Source organism: Budorcas taxicolor, unplaced genomic scaffold (assembly GCF_023091745.1).
Source record: "Budorcas taxicolor isolate Tak-1 unplaced genomic scaffold, Takin1.1 scaffold539, whole genome shotgun sequence".
Taxonomy (NCBI): Eukaryota; Metazoa; Chordata; class Mammalia; order Artiodactyla; family Bovidae; genus Budorcas; species Budorcas taxicolor.
In genome coordinates, this window is record NW_026292622.1 from 43925 (window position 1) to 63749 (window position 19825).

General features: G+C 55.8%; 1 protein-coding gene across 1 annotated transcript; it reads right to left on the reverse strand.

Annotated features, from left to right (window-relative positions):
• Window positions 1–791: 791 nt before the first annotated feature.
• Window positions 792–19371, reverse strand: LOC128071417 (treacle protein-like; the record flags this gene model as incomplete). The annotated part of the gene is made up of 14 exons (XM_052664289.1): window positions 792–1181; window positions 2007–2050; window positions 2777–2874; window positions 3515–4054; window positions 6089–6269; window positions 6798–6880; window positions 7364–7601; window positions 8022–8126; window positions 9823–9959; window positions 11200–11383; window positions 15542–15652; window positions 18530–18736; window positions 18866–19051; window positions 19234–19371. Coding segments are annotated over 13 exons (2235 nt in total), but the record flags the coding sequence as incomplete, so codon positions are not given.
• Between the last annotated feature and the right edge of the window lie 454 nt (window positions 19372–19825).

Below are 19825 nucleotides of genomic sequence, written 5' to 3' on the forward strand. Positions count from 1 at the left end.
GGGGCTGTGGAACTGGGGGCCAATGTCCTACTTAAGGGGTGGCCGCTGTGCAGCCCCAGCCGCTTGTTGCCAGGAGGAGCACAGGCCCCTGTGGTCACATTTCTGGACTTTCCAAGAGGAGCCCTAAATGACAAAGTTTATTAATATCTCTCCATTTCTAAGTCTGAAGACTTGCTAGGGGTCAAAGGAACCCAACAGGAAAATGCTCTGCAGCCTCTGTTCTAGCCAACACACTTAGAGGAAGAGAGGTGACCTGGGAGGGGGTCCTTGCCCAGGGGCCCCCAGTTAAGGGTACAGTTGGCTGTCACCCTGACTCTCCCAGAACCCCCAGGCTTAGTGCTGTTTCTGCATGGACGCTCACTGTCTCCAGCAGAAGGCTAAAAGCCTTGGACCTTCATGACCAGAGATGCTTCACACTGCTCTGGGACCAGGGAAGTGGGCTCCCCACCATCACCGCCATCACAAACTCCTGTGGATGTCACCCTGACACATCTTTTGAGTGCCTCCACTTTTTGCCTTCATCATAGCAGAACCTTTGTAACCTAGCCTGACCGTGCCCAAGCTCCCCCTTAGCTTAGATAGCCTTCCATACTCCATCAGGGCCCTTCACTGAGTCTCCTCCTTTGGCAGACAGGGTGTCACTCAGCACAGTATCCCAGAGGCTTGATACACCGTCAAGAATAAATCCTGAGCAGATGAGGTCTGTTCATCTCCCAGTGTCAGTCAGACTCTCCCTTCCAAGAATCAATCAATTGTAGAACGTTTGCCCAGAAGCACTGGGAACTTGCACCTTTCCTTCAAGTCTTTTATTTTCTGAGTTCTTACAAAAAAAAAAACCCATACAAACAAAACAGGGAAAAACTGACAAAAGGAGGACAAAGCCTCAGCATCAGTCAGAGACCAGGGCCCGAAGGAGCCACAGACTGAGCCTCACTGGGTCTACAGAGCAGAGGCAGAACGTCTTGAGGCCTCTAGGCATGTTGGAGCTGAGAAGGGAGGGGCAGGTCACTTAAAAAAATATATATATACTGTACATGTCCATCCGTCCGAGGCATCCTGCGTTGGAGAGAATTCAGTGAGCAGACGTCATGGAGCCAGGCAGGCTTCTTCCTCCTCAGACCAGCCTCTCTTCAGGGCTCGCTGGTTTGGCCGGCATGGACATCGCAGCTGGCCATCATCTTCTGGGGAGGGAGGGGAAGTTAAAAATTCAATTCCCACCCTCGCTGGGCAGAGGGAAGAAGCGTGGGGCTGGCCACCACTTGGCTAAGAAATCCCTGGGAGAAGGAGATATAAGACTTCCCCAACTTTTTCTCCACCAAGGAGAACAAAATCAAATCAAAAGCTCTCCCCATGCAGCATAGGAGCATTAACTAACCACGGTGGACACCTGGTGGTGCTGACTGTGTCCCAGGAACTGGGACGAGGGCTTCAGAGCTTAGCTTCATTGAAGCCTCACCACCTGCCCAGGCCTGTATCACCCTGTTTACAGCAGGCTGGGGCTCGCTCAGCTAGGCGGAGCACTCCACCCCTTCACCACCACCTGGGAAGCACAGAGCCATCAGAATGGCTTGTTTTGAGTAAAACATGTTCCTTCCCATTCGAGGAAAGGCCCTCGAATTACAAAATTAGAAAGAAAAGGAGTGACAGTGGCGAAAGAGAGACTGAGCTGTCCCCAACCTCAAGCCTTACCCTCATGTACAAGGAGGAAGCATGCCAGTGTGCCCCTCCGCTACCACATCCCAGCAACCCCCACCTCCCCCGACCTGAGCAACTCAGTGGTGGTCACTGTCTGGACTCTCCTGGATCTTTCTGACTCTGCAGCTCTGATTCCCGGCATCACCCACTGCCCTTGAGGAACTGAACCCTCTTTCTCCAAAACCCCTTCCCCTCAGGCCCACCCCCGAGGCCCAGTCTCGCTCCTGAGGACCACAGTGGGTGCTGGAGCTGACCACCTGCCCTCCCCAGTGAGCAAAGGGTCAGCAGGGGTCCCCAGGCCGGGAGTGTACCTGCCACCCGGCGTCCCTCAGACAGTCTGCTCTGCCGTCTTCTTCTGTGAAGAGAGAAGCAGGAGATGCTGTTGGACCTCAAGTGTCTCCCCACCCACGCCACCCCCACCAGGAGGGGCTATGACAGTTCCCTCCCGAGGCTCTGTGGCTCCCCCAGAACAGATACTGGGGACACACAAATCCTGAGGGTACGGAGGGTGCCCCCCAAGCCCTGGAGGATGGAGCCCAGGACTCTGCAGCAGCAGACGCTCTGATTTTCTGACCGCGGCTGTGGCCCTGCTGAGAACTGCATCTGGGTATGAGGAGCTGAGGGCCCCGGGTCAGGCGGTCAGCCCTTGACATGCACGAGGCAGGCCGTGTTTCTGCCGTGGGGATACCCCGCCAGCTGGGGCACACACATCCAAGGGAACCTTTTCTCTCACCCAGAAACCTGCAACAGCCTAGCTGGTCTCCCGGCCCCAGGGGGGCTTCTCTTTTTTTCACTTGTCATAACAGCCTCCTACCTCACAGGCAAGACAGGGCAGCTCCACAGCTCCCACATGCACAGACCTTGGGCCCCTCAGGGTGGCCCCCACCTCCTAGCTCTTCTCTAGTGTTTCACAATACACAAGCTCCTGTTCGGGACCCTGAGAATGGTAGGGACACAGGGACTGGCTCTGGCTTACCCTACCCCCTACCCTGACATCCGGAGGCTGGGGCGGATCACATTCACCTGGGGACTGGGTCTGGGTCCCCTTTTCTAGCCCAAGACTCCTTGGGACTCACTCTACCTTTCTCTTCTTTTTCTTCTGTGATGGTGAGCCAGGGTCTTTGGTTGAGGCCTTTTTTGTTTTCTTCTTCTTTTCCTTTTTTTCCTTGTCTTTTTTTTCTAAGGGAAGAAAGTAAAATTGCTAAACAAGAGATGTTAATCTTAAGGGTTGGGGTCAAAGTGGGCAGACAGGGCAGGTCTTCGGGGGCCCTAGAACAGCTCTCTCCTCTCCATGCCCCACACCCTGGGGAGCTATCGAAGCACAAGTCTTATGATTTCTGGCACCATGGAAGCCCTGGACTGTTACCATTTTAACTCACTTTGTAAAATTTCTACACACTGATTTTAAAAAGACACTTTCAACCTGTAAAATGGAATGAGTGACCACCCATCAGACAGGGCTGGGGTGGGGGTTAAACGTGGCCCGGCTGCACGAGGACTCCAGCACAGAATGCAGCAAGGGGCGGCTGCTATCCAGGAGCCTGGACCCCAGGAGCCTCGGCTGCCAGTGCACGTGGCTGTGGCCGCCGTGGGGGAGGGCAGGGCTTTGCGAGCGGAACACGCCCTGGAGCTGTGAGCGCCGTCCTGGTGGTGGTGGCTCCACTGCTCCAGGACCTGGTTCCGGCTTTGCCCATCCTGCTCCCAAGACGGGCAAGACATTCTCAGCCCTCTCTGTGCTGGCTGAGGGCCACCGCCCGAGTGGTGACTGCAGCCCTCAGCAGGACTGGGAAGTGTGCTCTGGGCTGCAGCAGGCACTTACTCTTGTCAGATTTCTTCTTCTCTTTCTTGATCTTAAGGTTGCCGTGGTCTCCCCCGTCACCCTTCGGAGTCCCCAGCTCCCCTACTGGCTTCTCCTTGGCCCCCTGAGAGCCGGGAGACTCCTTCTCCTTCTTCTCCTTGACGTCACCACTTGCTCTGTCCTTCTTGGATTTCCCTTTGACAGTCCTGGGGGCCTTTTCTGAGGAGACCACATGCTCCCCACCATCTGCAGCTGCCAGCTGCTTCTTTTTCTTGCTCTTGGGGGCCTTGGGGGCTGTCTGGTCTTCGGACAGCTTCCGCTTATGGCCCAGGCGGCCCTTCCGGTTGCCTTCCTTGGCGGTCTCCACGGCCTTCTTCCTCTCCTGCTCCAGCAGCTCTGTGAGCACTTTTGCCACCGAGGCCTGCACCTGCGCCTCGCTCAGGGGCCAGGGCTCGCTCAGGAGGCGCTGGGTGATGTTGCTCTGCAGCGCCAGCATGGAGGCCGGGGTACTCCCAGGCCCCTTCCCGGGCTTCTGAGGTGTGGCACCAGCCTCTTTTCTGCCTATGGAGAGAGGACCTGGGGTTATGGACCTGAGAGAATTGGGGACTAGACCTCCGGTGGCATGAAAGCCAAAGGGGTCCAGCATAGACCTGACCTTCTCTGATGCAGTACAGATGGGACCATGGGAACCCGCTGGGTCTCCTGCCCACACCTCTCCTCCTGCTTCTAACTTGGAGCTCTTTTCATGTCTCCTCACGCTGAAAACTCAAGTTCAGGCTGGGGATGGAAATTAACTCCAGCATGTTAATCAAAGGGCTTGTAGTATTAGTTGCTAAGTTGTGTCCAACTCTTTGAGACCCCATGGACTGTAGCCCACCAGGCTTCTCTGTCCATGGAGTTCTCCAGGCAAGAATACTGGAGTGGGTTGCTATTTCCTTCTCCAAAAGGGCTTGTAATCCGCCATCAAATCAAAGAATCTATGGGACAGGATAGACGGCACCTTCCAGTCAGGAGCCCAGGGCAGGAAGACAGGATGCCTGGGCCCTGGGTCTGAAAACCAAACTGTTTATAAAATGAGGCATTGGATGAACAAGAAATCCCCTCACTGTTCTAAACCACAGATGCATTTAAATAAAAGCCAAGGTCATGTGGCCATCCAACCTATGCCCACTTGTACGCTGGGGGCCTGCAGCCCTCTGTGGTCAGGGGTCCAGGTGGCTTGGCCTGGGGGTGGGGGGTGCAGGGAATACGCACACGGCAGCTGACTAAGCAGGTTTACTGCCTGCCAGAGCGACTTCTGCTGCAGCCTTTGTTTAGAATTTTCCACGCCTCTGCTCTCCTTTGATAATTGTGTGCTGACTACACGTGTGAAAAAAACCTTCCACAGCCCCCTCTAAAATGTCTCCTTGTCACACCCGCCTCTCACAAAGAGAAGAACACTGGGGAAGAAAATGAGCAATGACTCCTCTTGCTGACCCAGCACTGGGCAAGCTGCAGCTAGAGGCCCCAGGACTGGGAGCTGAGCATATGTCCCGGCACTGCCCCAGCTTCGCAGGTCCCTTTGGGGTCTCACAGCACAAGAGTGGCGACACCCTGGGCTCTGGGAGGTGCTGGGAGCTTGGCCCTGGCTCCATGCGGGGAGAATAAAGCTGTTCCCTTCAGAGTGCAGTGGGACCTGCAGCAGCTCTGGCTCCAGAGCCCCAGGGGCTGAGGAGGTAGGCAGAGGGGGCTCCCAGGGCAGAGGGAGGCCCCCTTCAGTCCTCTGGTGCTTCGTGGCAAAAACAGGAGTCAGCTAGAGAAGGGAGCCAAGGAGAGCACAGGGTGCCTCAGCAACCCACTTCTCTGCCTCCTGTCTACCACACCCCTTAGAATGCCAAGACCAGGGAACCTTGAGAGCTGGCCCAGGCAGACCCTCTGAGACACCGGTCCCAGAGTGCTGGCACAGTCAGCTGTGGCTGACACCCTAGGCCAGGTGACCTGAGCACTCGAGTCTGCCCTCCAAATACCACGTGGCTTTCTCCACATGTGCCATGTTCTGTATGTGCCACCAATGGACCCACCAACCCCTGCCCTGTACGGTTAAGGCACCGAGGTCCAGAGTCGCCATGGGCTTGTCTGAGGCTTCAGAGCATGTCAGTCCTTTGCCCGGGGTCTTCACCATGTGCAGAAGACTTCTTCAAACGTGACCCCATCTTCTGTCTGAGCTATCCCAGGTTCCTACACCCTGTACCAGGAGCCCACTTGTTAGGAAGAAAAGTCAACAGGAACAGCTAGAGAGCGCCAAGGCCTACCCTGAAAGTCCAGGTGCACTTCCTCTAAGGTAGGGAGCAGCCTACAGGGTGCACCAGCATCCCTCAGGGCTGGATAACCCGACCTCCGGTCGGCTCTAGACTACAGGAGCCAGACTCTAGGGCACAGGCCCCTGCACTTTTGACGAGCACCTCCAGGCCTGATGTAGCGGTACCAGACCTCACTTGGGGAGGCCCTGCTGGCAGACAGGACCATGTTGGTGGGACTGCTCCTGAGGGAGGCAAAGGGGCTCCTTGCCTTGTTCTTCCACATCCTGCTGTGTCCTTCCTGCAGCCCTTGACTCACCTGTTTTAGGGGACATGGTGCCTGCTGCTTGCTGGGGCTCCACTTCCTGACTGCCTTCTGGGGCATCTCTGGTGGCCGGAGTAGAGGAAACAGAGGGGCTGGTGTCTGGTTTGGGAGTGGCCTTTGAAGTCTTGGAACCAGCTGGAGTCAGCCCAGGAGTCACAAAACCTGAGAGGAGAGACTGAAGAAGCCCAGTGTGAAGAAGCCCAGCAGTGCATGGCCCACTGGAGGGGATCAGCCCCGGGACCCTCAGGCCAGCTGGGCGGCGGGCACATCAGCCCTGTGTGCGCACCTCCTGCACTACTATAATGAATACGTATTTTAAACAGCCTCATTTAAAAAGGAAACTTATTAATAATGCAAACGGAAAAGCACTAGCACTTGCCACATAAAGATGATAACCTTAAAAGAAATCCCATCTGTTATCTGTTAGAGAATGTTTTTATCCGGAAATCACCTAAAATCAAGGTAAACCCTTTCTATAGACTCCAAGAGTCTGCTTCTCACAGCTTTATGCTGAAGTGGGACCTCAGGAGAGGAGCTGTGCAGACAGGACCCTGCCCAGGGCCCCTGGAAAGAGGACGGGCTTGGTCCCAGACCCATGACCCAGGGCATGGCCTCAGCCTACAACTGCATGGTGGGTGAGAGCCTGGCCTGGGGCTCCTACCTCAAGGCTCCTGAGACCGCCAGCCCCTTCCCTTGCAGTTACCTGGGAAGGTGCCACCACCTCGTCGTCACTGGACTCTGTTGTGGTCTCTTCCACCAAGGTCTCCCTCCTGGAAGGGGCTGAGCCTACGGGAGAAGCACAGGTAACTGTTGGGAACCCCAGGTTTCTTCTGCCCGCTGGACAGGCCAGAGTGCTCTGGGAGCAGGAGGGCCCTGAGGTGGCCTGTCCCTGTTTACGTGCCTCACCCTCTGATCTAAGGCATCATTGCCCCTCATTGATCCCTTCCATGATCTATTGCTATTCGCAGCATTTCCAGTGAGACACCTGCATGCCCAAACCTTCTAATCCCCAAGAGAGGTGTGGTCCTGGGAATCTGGGGATCAGTTAGGGAAGCCTGATCCCAAAAGGTTGGGCATGGCCAAACAGTCAAGTAAAAAGGTTGTTCATGTCATGTGGACCAATTTGGTCATGGGATTGTATAGCTGGGTAAACTGAGGTCCTGCATGAGATGCCTAGGTCAAAGTCATAGAACATGGGCAGCTACAGAGCAGAGATCTGAGCCCAGGGCTCCACCAGGCCCTCCAGCATTTCCCTCCCAGGAGCCTCACCTGGCCTGTGGGCTGACGGGGCCGCCTGGGACCCCTTGGCTTCGTCCTCGCTTCCCGAAGAGCCGCTGTTGCTGTCATCTGAGGTTGCAGGGGCCTTGGATGTGGGGTGCCCCGAGGGAGTAGCTGTGGCCCGCTGAGCTGCAGGAACCTCAGGCTTTCTGAGCCTGTTGGCCATTCTGACCTGGGTAGGGGTGCTCTGGGGACTCGCCGTGGAGAGTGTTCCCACAGCACTGTCAGTCTGATTTGGGGAAAGGAGAGAGAATGGAAAGGAAAAATAAGATCTGGTGCTTACTGAATACCTCAGGGAAGGGCCAGGCACCACTAGAGGCTTCGCAAACAGGCCCCATTTAATTCTCCCACCACTCTCTAGGATGGGCAGTTGGAGACTCCCTGGCAGTGATTAGGACTCCAGGATTTCACTGCTGAGGGCCTGGGTTCAATCCCTGGTTGAGGAACTAAGATTCCTCAAAAAGAAAGTTTTGGTGGGGGGACATGCACAGTAGAAGCCTGGGAAGGTAAATGAGCATGCCGAGGTCACAGGGTAGCTAAATGCCAGCGCTGGGACTTGGGCCCCTGCCTGCACCCTGCCTTCTACCTCCTGTGCCTCTGAACACTATCCCCTCCGGGGTGAGGCCTGGCCCCCAACTCCCCAGCTCACCCCACTTGAAGACGGGGTCTTGGCAGCAGGAGGCTGGGCCTCACTGGCTTTCTGGGCAAGAACCTTCAGGGCAGCCTGCGTCAGCGGGAGGTTCCTCTTGGTCACCTGTGAAAGGCAAAGGTGAGGAGCCAGCCTGGCTCCATGGAGACAGGACCCTGCCCAGGGCCCCCAGAAAGAGGATGGGCCCAGACTCAAGACCCAGGGGCTGGCCTCAGCCTAAGACTGCATGAGTGGGTGAGAGCCTGGCCTGGGGCTCCCAGGTTCTTGGCATGCCATCTAGGCCACACCCTGGTCACATCCTGCCTGGCTGGAGTGGGAGGGGACCTGTAGCTGCCAGAGGAACCTGGAGGTGGAGTGGAGGGCTGAGGGGTGGTCGAAGGGGTACTGCCACTGACTGGACAGAAAATAAGCTAATAGTATCCTTATCAGAGGATCCACAGACAGCTCCCAGCCCAGGGAAGGGGTGGGGCTCAGGCCCCCTGAGGCCCCACCACTGAGTCCGAGCCTCTAGACCAGCGGCTGCAGCAGACTCCTCAACAGGCTCCCTGGGGCTGCTTCTGTTTCCCACATCTGCCAGCAGCCAAGGAGAGAACGGAACGAGGACTGGGTGTGATCCCTCGCCAAAACCCCCAGGCCTCCTTCAGCCCTCACCATGGGCCATGAAGCCTGGCCCCTCTGCCCCTGCTCCCCCACCTTCTCCCAGCTCTCATAGCCCCAAGTGCTCCCCCAGAGGCTTCTGTGCCTGGGTCTCCCTGCCTGGAGGGCTCCTCAGCTTGCCCAGGCCTGGCTGCTTCTCCAGCCCCAGCATCGCCTCCTCTGAGAGGCCACCCCGGCCTATCCTTTCTAAGGCAAGTCATCCCACTGTTTCTCGCTTACATCGATACTGCTCCCTTCAAAGCACCCACCAGTTGGTGAGTACTTTAACTCTTGGTCTCCTTGCTTAATGGCTGTCCCCCGCCTTGGGAATTCCATGAGGGCAGGGCCCCTCCCTGTCTTCTTCCTGCTGTACCCCCAGTTCCCAGGATGGACAGATGCTCAGCACCATCTGCTGGCTGAAAGGCCAAATGGATGCAGATTGGTGGGCGCAGTGACCACAACCCAGCCACCCACTCAGCAAACAAGCTCCCAGGAAGCTCTTTTTGGGTTAGAGGTCGTGATGAGCCCCAGTGAGTGGAGGTGCCCAAGTCCTGCTTTGGCCTATCCAGCTCTCGCTCCTGCCATCTCAGGAAAAGAGGGGTGGGGTGCAAGGGCTTGGAAAAACAAACGGCTATGGCCCCACGAGCAATGGGCCCCAGAAACAATGAACTAGGATCTAGGAGCCCTGCCTGATCCTGGATGCGTCTTGACCCTCTTGCTGAGGGCGTGGTGCTCAGCTCCATCCTTTGAACAATGAGCCATTAACTCTTCCCTGCTTGGCTTTTAGGTTCCAGCAAGGACCAAAGAAATAAAAATGCACTGAAAATAGTGAAGGCTAGGAAGAACGTTACTGGTCACTATGATGAACATTAACAAAGGGCAACTTTTGTTCACGGCAAACATGAGAGAGAAATCAAATCAAAAGCCTGGTATTGGAGAAGCTGCTGGAGTTGTGCTGGTTCTGCCCAGCGGGCCACATGCCAGAGGATGCTTCCTGACCTTCGGGGGCACGGATCAGGGCTATGGCCAGGCCAGGAAAGGCCCTGGCTTCCACAGGGTGGGTAAGAGCAACTACAGTGCCACCCAGCAACCCTGAGGGGAAGTGGTGTTGAGGAGGGGCCCCTCAGCCCACTGGCCCGGCAGCGCCCCCTTGCCCACCAGGTACCTGAGTGGCTGAGGCCTCCTGCTTCTTGCCTTCAGACCCCTGACTTGTGTCCTCACTGCTGGGAGCCCCCACCACACTGGCTCTGAGGGCCGCCTTTGGAGGTGCTGTGGGCACAGTCACCACGCTGGTCCTAGTGGCTGAGATGGAGGGGGAGGGGGTATGTCAGGGCACAGAAGCCCTGTGGCCTCCCCCAAGCAGCAAAACCCGCTCTATCAGCCCATCCTGGGAACCTTGTGCAGTGCCCAGGGCCCATGTGGTAGAAGCCCCTTAAACCCCCTCCCAAGCCTTCCAGGCAGGAGCGGCCTCTGTCTCCATGTTTTATAAGGAGATGAGACGGCAGCTGTGGGCAACACCCCAGGCCTCTTCCTCAGCCCCTCCCCACCTGCAGTCCCCCTTGCTGGCTAAGCTGCTCCTCCTGAATGACAGGCAGAGCACTGGAGCCAAACACGACTCTGCGCATTTAAAACCCTCTCTCTTAGAAAAGCCGTGGTCATGTGCAGAGGCTCAATCACATGTGTTCACTGCAGCACTGTTTGTAACAGCCCAGCACCCCAAATAAAACCCTTAGCTTCCTCCAACTCAACACTGGCTGAAAAAACTGCAGGATTCCCAGGTGACCACTCTGTAGCCAGTGGGGATCACGCTGTGACTATGGAACGTCACAACACGTCAAGATTACTGAGCATATGTACAGTATGGTCTCACTAAAAATACACACTGTACCTTTGGTTTTTGTAAAGTTAATGTCTGTAAAATGTTAACAGTGATTATTCTGGACAGTGGGATTACAAGTGATGCTTTTTCTTTTGTGCTAATCTGCATTTCTTAATAAACCCGCCAAGATCAGGTATTAATATCATCAAAAAGTGTTCTGGTAACAACAATGATAATAATTACCCATTTTCTTGCTATCACTGTCAGAATCACAGATTGTCAAAAGTCAAAAGAAAATCCAGATCTGGTCCTGTCTCCAGGAATTCCTCCCTACACCTCTCTGTTTAGGGATTATTTGATCTCCTTCACATGCCACCAGGAATGAGAGGCTCACTACCCTGCAGCCCTCTCCAAGTTTAGTCAGCCAGCTGTTACAAGGCTCCTCCTGAACTACAAACCTGGTCAATGCAGCTTCGAGTCTCTAGTCTGGGTTCTACCTTTTGGAACCCGCACAGAGAGGCCCTGGCACAGTTATTGCTCAAGCCAGATCCTCATGGGGATGAGCCAACATAGGGTCAAAACCTTGCCCTAAGCCCCTCCAGACCAACTACTTGCTGGGACTCAGCCAGTGTCTTCTCCCTTTGGCACCTCAACGGATGTGTGTGTGCACACGTCTGGCAGCTGCAGCCAGGGAGTCAGCCCTGCAGGGTGGCCCGTGCTCACCAGGAGTTGGGCACTGTGTAGCGGGGATCACGTCCTCGTCCTCGCTCTCAGAGGAGCTCCTGGCTGTGCTCTCCAAGGCCTGAGCCTTCCTTGGGGTGCCTGTAGCCTGCGCTTGGGTGGGGGTAGCAGCTGGGCTAGCTGGACTACGATTAGGGTCGACAAAAATCAGAGGGGTTTTAATCACCTTGAAAAACAAAAACAAAACACACCCCCCCAGTGATTAACAGCTTGGCCAGGGGAAAGGGAAGGTGGGTAGGGGAGGGTGCTACAATGCAAGGGTTCCAGAGAGCTCCCAAGGCTCTGCCAGCTCACTCCCAGCCCAGGCACCCGCCAAGACACTGCACAGCTCCTCAGAGCTCACAGGAGCCCACCCGACCCTCAGAGGAACCCCTGAGATCAACAGTATCAGCTCCATCATATAGATGGGAAAACCACAAGTCCTGAGGGGAGGGAGAGTTGCCCAAGGTCACACAGCCTAACTGAAGCCAAGTTAGGCCCAGAATGTGGAGGTCAGCCTCCTTCCCCTCGCTGACTTCAGAGACACACACCCGCTGTGCAGGGCGCTCTGAGCAACGCCCCGCCAGCTGCCTGACGGGTCGCTAGGGGGCTGCTCACAGTCTAGTTGCCCCCATGCCCAGGACTCTGATGCTGCCTCCTGCCAGGACACAGGAAGGTGGCCCAAACTACATGGGCCCAGGACCTTCAACAAGTAAACTGCTCAGGGAAAACCAACTAAGACCAAAGGGACCCAATGCAGCTGGTGGCCCTTACCTAGATTCCTGTTTGACTAGATACAGAAAACGTCATAAGGCAACTGGGGAAATGGGGACGCTGACTAGGTGGGCCAATTTTTCAGTGATTGTGCTTAAAAAAAAAAAAAAAAAAAACAGTGGTGTTGGGGAAGAGAGTGAAGATGTAGGATGTACCAAGACTGGTCACAAGTCCAGAACTACCAAAGCTGGGATGGTGACTGGCGACTCTACACTGTTCTAGCTTGGGGCATGCTCTGCATTTTCCAGTAAGACACCGAAAAAAAAAGAGAAAAAAGTAACACTCCTTGTGGACTCTTGGCAGATGTCTGGGAACCACAGCTCCAGTGAACATGCCCACCGCCTAGAAGGACACCCGGGGAGCCTACGTTCCAGTCCCCAGAGAGCTGACCTGGTCTGAGTTCTGCCCCCACCCCCTGACCCCACAGGGAGACGGAGGGCAGCAGGAGAGCAGAAGGGAGCTGCCCATGGCCATGGTCTGGAACCCAGGTCTCTGCCTACCCCACTGGGCCTGACTCCGTGTCCTCCAGGGTGCTGCGGGAAAGGCAACATGAAATGGAAAGCAGAAAGGGGCCCGCCCGAGGGGGAAGCTCTGCCGGGCCCGGGCCCTGCCTACCCCTGCCAAACAGCCTCCCCCACAGCCGCTCTGATCTGCCACTTCCAGAGACTTCCTTCCCACATGATGAAAGAGAGAAGGATGGAAGTGGGAGAAGGCTTTCAGTTGAGGGAGGGGGGATCTATATATATGTGAGAAGACAGAGGAACAGATTGTCGGGGACGAAGAGAGGCAGCGAACCCACTGAGGCAAACAATAGCGTCTGGGATATTAAAAGCAGCTCCGCAGCAGAAGCCTCCGCCCTGCTCTACCTGCCCACGCTGCCCGCCCTGCCTCTGAGCTGGGGTGGGGCAGGGCGGGGGGGGCCGGGGCCCACGGAGCCCTGGATGGGAGAGGAAGGTTCAAAGGTGGGGTACATGGGACACACTTCTGACCCCACCTCTGCCACAACCTCGTCGTGTGGCCCAGCCCCTGAGATTCGTGAGCCTCACTCTCCCACCTTCTGGAAGGGCTCTTAGTAACCCAGTCTGGGCTCTCTCACCAAAGAGCTTCTGGTCTGCTTTGGAAACCACAAAGCACGATACACATGGGGTGACAAGGACCTTCTTTCTGGGGTGGGTCAGGAAAGACTCACTGGAAGCGGAAGCAGCCTCAACACCTGGCTGGACCTCCACTCTGCCCCTGTAGGTGCTGGGCAGTGAGGGCCCAGAGGGAACACACAGGATCTCTTTCTATTGCAGGGGTCAGTGCCTGTAGGACCAAACCCCGTGGCCTTCTGGAAGTCACAGCTGAGTGCATCACAAGAGTGCCATCATTTGGGTCATGGCAGTCGGGCGGGGGGTGGGGGAATGGATTGGCCTAGACTGCTGACTCCGGGGACAAGGGACACAAACACGAGGGGACCCGAGCTCTGGATGGCAGCACTTCTCTGAGGCCTCTCCCAGAACTGTCTGGAGCTGGTAGCACATCCTAGGCCCACACCTGAGGGAGCTGAAAAATCCCACTCCTGGGCATGTGGCCCAGAGCCTCCATGGTTCACCAGCCTTCAGGGAGTCTCACCCAGGGTAACCAGCAAACTGGTGTCAGAGCCAGGGCTGGAAGCTGGTCCTCCAAGCACCAGACAGGGACTCCGAGGACCAGCCATGCTAGACTTTAGATCTTTAACACCTTAATTTCAGCTTCTTAGAGGCCTCTTCTTTCTTTTCAACTCAACCTGGAACTCTAAGGTAAGGCCTTGTCTGTTAAAATTTGGTACCTACCCTAGGCCCTGGCACAGACTCTGGCCTGGGATTAATGCCTACACAACAGGGCTAAGCCACGCAGGGACCATCCCCTGATCTGTCTTTGAGAGGTAAGCCCAACTCCTGCAGCGGGGGAGACTGAGGCACAGTGAGGGGACCTGGGAATGGACCCACAGCCCCTCTCTGCCTCCCAGCCTGGGGCTCTGCCCACCACCCTGGTATCAATCCCTTACTCTCAGTGATGGGCTAAGAATAAAAACAGTGAAACTCATCAGTAGAGAAGTGCTTGATAAATGCATAATAACAATAATAATCATAATTAGAGAGCTGGGGATTAAGGAGCTAAAATACCCCAAAGTTGGGAGGAGGCTGCAGCTCCCCTGGGCTGTGCCGGCTTCCCTGAATCCTTCTGGGGAATGCTCAAAGTGCTGATTTTTTTTCCTTTTTCTTTTCTAACAGGGACTCCAAAACCTTGAGGACTAACGTACCAATTAAATGGTTCAGTTTAAGCATGATGTTCATTTTAATTGTGTTAGTCCGCCCCCGCAGAGAAGGGAGAAGCGGCCCCCTCCTTCCCAGCTGTTTAGATCCTGCACAGAGGAGGCAGGCTCCAAAAGGCTCCACGGAGAGCCCAGAAGGGCAGGGCCCAAGCCCAGCTGTCTTCCTGCCACAGGGAGGGGAGTGTCAGGGCAGGGCCAGGGAGCGAGCAGAGTATGGACAGCCTGGGTTCTGACACCAGGTCTGTCCCTTATGACAGCCATGTGACGCCAGGCATCTTGTCCAACTTCTCCGGACTTATTCCTTCCTCCTCAAAATGGTAATAAAAGAAGCACCTTTCCTCATAGGGCTGGAAAACATGGGGACTAGCATAGTCCTTGGCACTCAGGAAGTGGCCAACGGTAGATGGAGTTGTTCACAGTTACTCTTCTAATCTAGGCTATTAAAGGAGAGAAAGACAGTGAGCACCCCAATACCATGGGTGTGCATGACACCTGGCCCTACTGATGGACTAATCAGTGTATGATATGATATTTAAGGGGAGCTGGATAGGGAGACCCCACTCATCTGATGGTTGGAACTCCGGCATCTCTGAAGGGCCTGGCAGAAGCTTCTAGTACCTTGGGGCTAGGGGAGGACAGAGGGCAATGCCGGCTGTGGGAAAGTCCTGGGGCTCACACAGAAACTCAGACTCCTGCCAGGTGAACGAAAGCGAGCCTCTGGAGCTGGGGAGATGCGGGGCTTGGTTCCGCCCTCAGGGGTGGAGCCAGGGGAGGATGGCTGGCAGCGTGTGGAGACGGGCCGTAGCTCCCTGAGCGAGGTCTGGGACCAGGCCCGCGGGGCTCTGACAGAATCCCAACAGGAAGTGGCGTACACATGGAACCAGGGGCCAGTGCCTGCCTCTTCCTGGGCTTCTTATGGGTCATAAGAGTTTGGGGAGATCACTCCAGCTTGTTGGGCCTTGATTCCTGACACAGCATGTGCCTCCCGCAGTAACAGGCCCTCCCTGTCAGGTGGCATGCTGTGTACCTGCGCCTTGGGGCTGTGGGAGCCAACTCTGACCCTCCATTGGCAGGCTCTGCTACCTGCCTCCCAGGGTTATTGTGGAGATCAAAGTGTTAAAAAAAAAAAAAAGAAAGAGCTCAGAAAATGGGGAAGCGCTGTAAGTGGGACAGACCTGCCCTCCCCATGCCCCCACCGCCGCTTCCTCCTGCCATCTCCCAGGCGCATCTGCCCAGCTCTTAGCCTAAGTGCCCTTAGGGACAGGGCCGGCCTACCTGGTTCGACGGCAGGTCCTCATCACTGCTGGTTGAGGACTCCTCTGCTTTCTTCTCCAGGGATGCTGGAGCCAGGGTCTTGCTTGTGGCAGTTTTGGAGCTACCCTCCTTCTGAGCGGACAAGAACACGGTGGGCAAGGGGGTGTTCGTTAGCTGAGAGGAAGCACAACTGAGACACCGAGCAACGATCTCACTCTCCCAGGAAGACAGCATGACCCCCTTGACACACAGTGTGTGTGGCGGGGTGGCCAGCATGCCCCACAGACACCGGGAACACAGGCCTCCACGCTGAATATCCTTCCTCCAGGGCTGACTCCAACCGTGAAAGGGATGTGTGAGTCAGGCACTACTAAAACCCGAGGGCTAGCGTGCTGCTGGCGAGGCATCTGAATGAGAGGTGACAGCCGCCCAGGACAAGGTGGCAGGGGTGAGCCAGAGGCCCCAGCACAGCTCACATCTGGCTGTCACATCCCCAGCTAAAAGCAGGAGCCGGCTGAGAGCAGTTCAACCAGCTGTTGACTAAACAGCCCAAGACTAAACAAGGGGGGCTGGCTGGTGATGGCAGTCAGGCCAGAGGAGGACCTAGAGCAGGGACTAAACTGAAAGGTGCTGGTGGCGGAGAGGAGCCCGGCCAGGGCAGAGGGCAGCTCTGCACCTCCCTATTGGTGTGAAGGTCCAATTTTTATTACTCAGAAAAGCAGGACCCACACTGCTGGGGCCTCCAGCTTCTTGAACCCACCTGCCAATGCAGGAGACTTAAGAGACGTGGGTTTGATCCTTGGGTCGGGAAGGTCCACTGGAGGAGGGCATGGAGCCCACTCTGGTATCCTTGCCTGGAGAATCCCATGGACAGAGGAGCCTGGGGGCTACAGTCCATAGCGTTGCAAAGAGTCGGACACGACTGAGCGACTTAGCACGCACAGAATTAATCCATTATTTATTTGGCTATACTAGGTCTTAGTTGCTGCATGTGGGATCTAGTTCCCTGACCACAGGTTGAACCCAGGCCCCAGCACTGGGAGCGCAGTCTTAGCCACTAGACCGCCAGTGAAGTCCCTGGAGCCTCCAATTTCTCAAGAAAAGCTAGAAGATCCTGATTTGGGCGTGTACTTCCCAATTTTCCACTGGGTCAACTACAGTGCACACTGCAACAGCCAAGTCCCCGTGTCTTCCTTGTTAATACAACCCTATCTCTGTTCTGGCGGCCCCCACCACAGGCTTTGGAGAGGGTGGCCCTTTTGTCCCAGCCAATCTCAGGAACTGCAGGCCCCACATCAGTGAGCGGCTTTTTTTTTTTGCGGGGGGAGGGGATGGCCGAGGACAGGTAGAACACATGCGTGAGATCTGGTCAAGGAGCTAAGTGGAGGGGAAGTAAACTGGGGGATTTTCTCTTTAGGAGATGCTGCAGCCCTGCTGTTCCAATGAGGCAGACGAGGCATGGAGAGAGAAGAAATCTGTCACCAACGATGCTAAGCTGAAGGGACCACCTTCGCAGGAGCCCTACCATGAAACTTCATGCCCCGAGATAACCAACCCTCTTAAGAACCATCTGAGCTCTTGTGAAGTAGCTCTTATTTTCTCTTGCAGATTAAGATGTCCTGACTGATACAATAACCTGATCAAAACTTTTCAAAAAGCATCACGGTCCAAAACATGGCTAGGACCCTTGTGTCTCACTCTGGCATTTAGGCTCCTATAGATATTATTGGTAACAAGCAACTGAAAGTGACTGCTGCCTGCAGGACAGCTGGCCTTTGCCGAGCCCACCTGACTTCACAACCCCCCTCCTTTCCACACTCTCCCATCTCCTCCCTGGGGAGCCTGTCTCCACTTTAGTGTCTAGCGAACCCCAGGTCTTCCGCCAAGCTCAGTTCAATCACCTCCTCCACCCTCTCAGACACTCATTTTCTCAGCTCCATCAGAAGGAGCACTACCAGAACATGCTCCAGTAACCCCATCACCTTGTCTCACCCTACAGACTACAAGTTCCCTGAGGGCAGGGCCAACGTCTTTCATGCCTTTATCTCTGTCAACAAGACAGCATGCTCAGTAGTTGATCTGCTACACCGAAGGCAGAGAGGTGAGTGCTATGAGCACTTACACCTCTTGGTGCTTATTTACTTGTGAAGAAAACACAAATCTAGGAGGGATAAGAGCTCAGCCTGGAGCAGGGATTCCCAGCTTCCCGTAAGGAATGAAAGATCTAGCCACACATGTCCATCAGGTCACAACTGGCTGGAGCCGAGAGGGACCATCTTTCTAGTTTCCCCTTGTTGCCACCACTCCCTCAGTCTCTCCTGACACCAAGGCTTCATGTCAGCTGCCATCTATCACCTCCGCTAGGCCTGCACCACTCAAGTCATTTCCACCACATGTCTGAGCCCTGTGAGTCCTGGAGTCTGTCACCCTGAACTATAGGTTGTAGCCACTCCTACAAGCAGACAGAGGAACAATCATCCAGATAAAAGTTGGGTCATCATTCCTTCTCTCTCCCCACTCCCCAGGCTTCACACTGAGCTAGAAGAAGAACTCTCCCTGAGAGATACACATACCAACAGGAGGCCCCAGGCCCCATTGCCTACAGGACAACAGGGTGAGAGATTTGGCTTCCTCCCACTCCCCAGGGCCTCATGGTACCTACACCACATCAAAGCCCCCTCCTGGTTCTCTGGGACATCCTTGAGGACCTGGCCTGGCCTCCCACGGGGCGGGTGGGGCCCATGTGCATCGTGGAGGCCTTGGCAGATATGGGAGTACCAAAGCCACCTTTTACTGGGGAGGCCCTGGTTTGGCGCGAGGCAGGGGTTGTTTACAGGAGGTTTTACCTAAGGAAACATGGGGGACAGCCTCTGGGGGAAAGGTCCCTGGAGGCAGAGCTTAAATCTGGTCTTGCTTCTTCACCTGGCCCTGAACCCAAGTTTTGACGTGGGAGTAGGTGGCGGAAGCTTGGAGGCCTGGCACCACAGCTGCTTCCTCGTAAGGTCTCACCTGGGCTGGAGGTGCAGCTGCTGGCGCGTCCCCGTCACTGTCCGACTCCTCCTCGCTGCTGCTCTCCGAGTCCTCCTCCTGCCTCCTGGCCTGGGCGACTGGGGGTCCTGCCTTCCCAGGGGGTACCGGGGCAGCCCCTTTCTTGGGGGACGCCTTGGTGGGGGCTGAGGCAGTTTTGACCTGGGGGGTCTTTCCTGAGGGCTTCGCCTGGAGTGAGAGAAACAGGATCAGGAAAGGAGGGATGGGAGATGGCTGGGGCACATGCAGCTGCGCTGTGGGCGGCTCCTGGTCCAGAGGACAAGCACGGGGGCTGCTCTCCGGCCCCCGGGGCCTCACCTGAGGAGGTGCCTCTCCCTCACTGTCCGACTCCTCCTCACTGCTCTCCGAGTCCTCCTGTGAGCCCCCGACAGGCCGCGGCTGGGCCTGGGCTGCTGCAGCCGCTGCTTTCCCCACAGCCGGCACGGACACCTGGCCGCTCCCAGAGACGGCGCTGCTCTGGGGGGCTCTCGCTGCTGGGGTTACCTGAATCGGGAAGAGGGAATGGTATTGAGGAAGGAAGAGGAAAGCACGGTGAAACCCCACCCAGGGCATGGTTCTGGGGAGGTCACGCCCACCTGTGCAGGACCCTTGTCAAGGCTAGGGCCATTGCTTGGTCCTCCCCTCCACTCCACCCCGGCACCTCTTTCGGCTCTGGTCCTACTTGCCTTGGCTGGGGACCCCACTTTGGCTTGAGCGACAGCAAGGACCCCCTTTCCAGGAGCTGGTGCTGCCGCTTTGGCTGAAGCCACTCTGGTGGCAGAAGGGTTGGCTTTGGTCTGAGGGGTTTTCACTGAAGTCTTCACCTGGAAGGAGAAAAGGGAATTAATTACGTAAAGGATGCAAGCAGTTAGCTAAGAATGCCGATTCTGGAGTCAAATGCTGGAGTCTGGATTCTGACTCCTCCAATAACACCTGTATGAACCTGGGCAAATCATGTGACGTCACTGGGCCTCACTTTCTTCCTCTGTAAAATGGGAATGAGGAAGGGTGAGGATGAAATGGGAGATATCACAGTGTTTAACATAGTGCTGGCACACAATAAACGCTCAAACTCATTACTGTTGTGAGCACTTTTTCTTCAAGTTAGCTAAGCATAAGACTACCCTGAACAAACGGTTTCCAGGCTCCCTTTCAGCTAGATGGCCATGCGATTAGCTAATCAATGTAAGTCAAGCGTACGTTTGACTTTCTTACACACGTAGATGTGTCTTCTTCCTTCCTGCTGCCTGGAATACTGAGGCAATAGCTGGAGCTCAA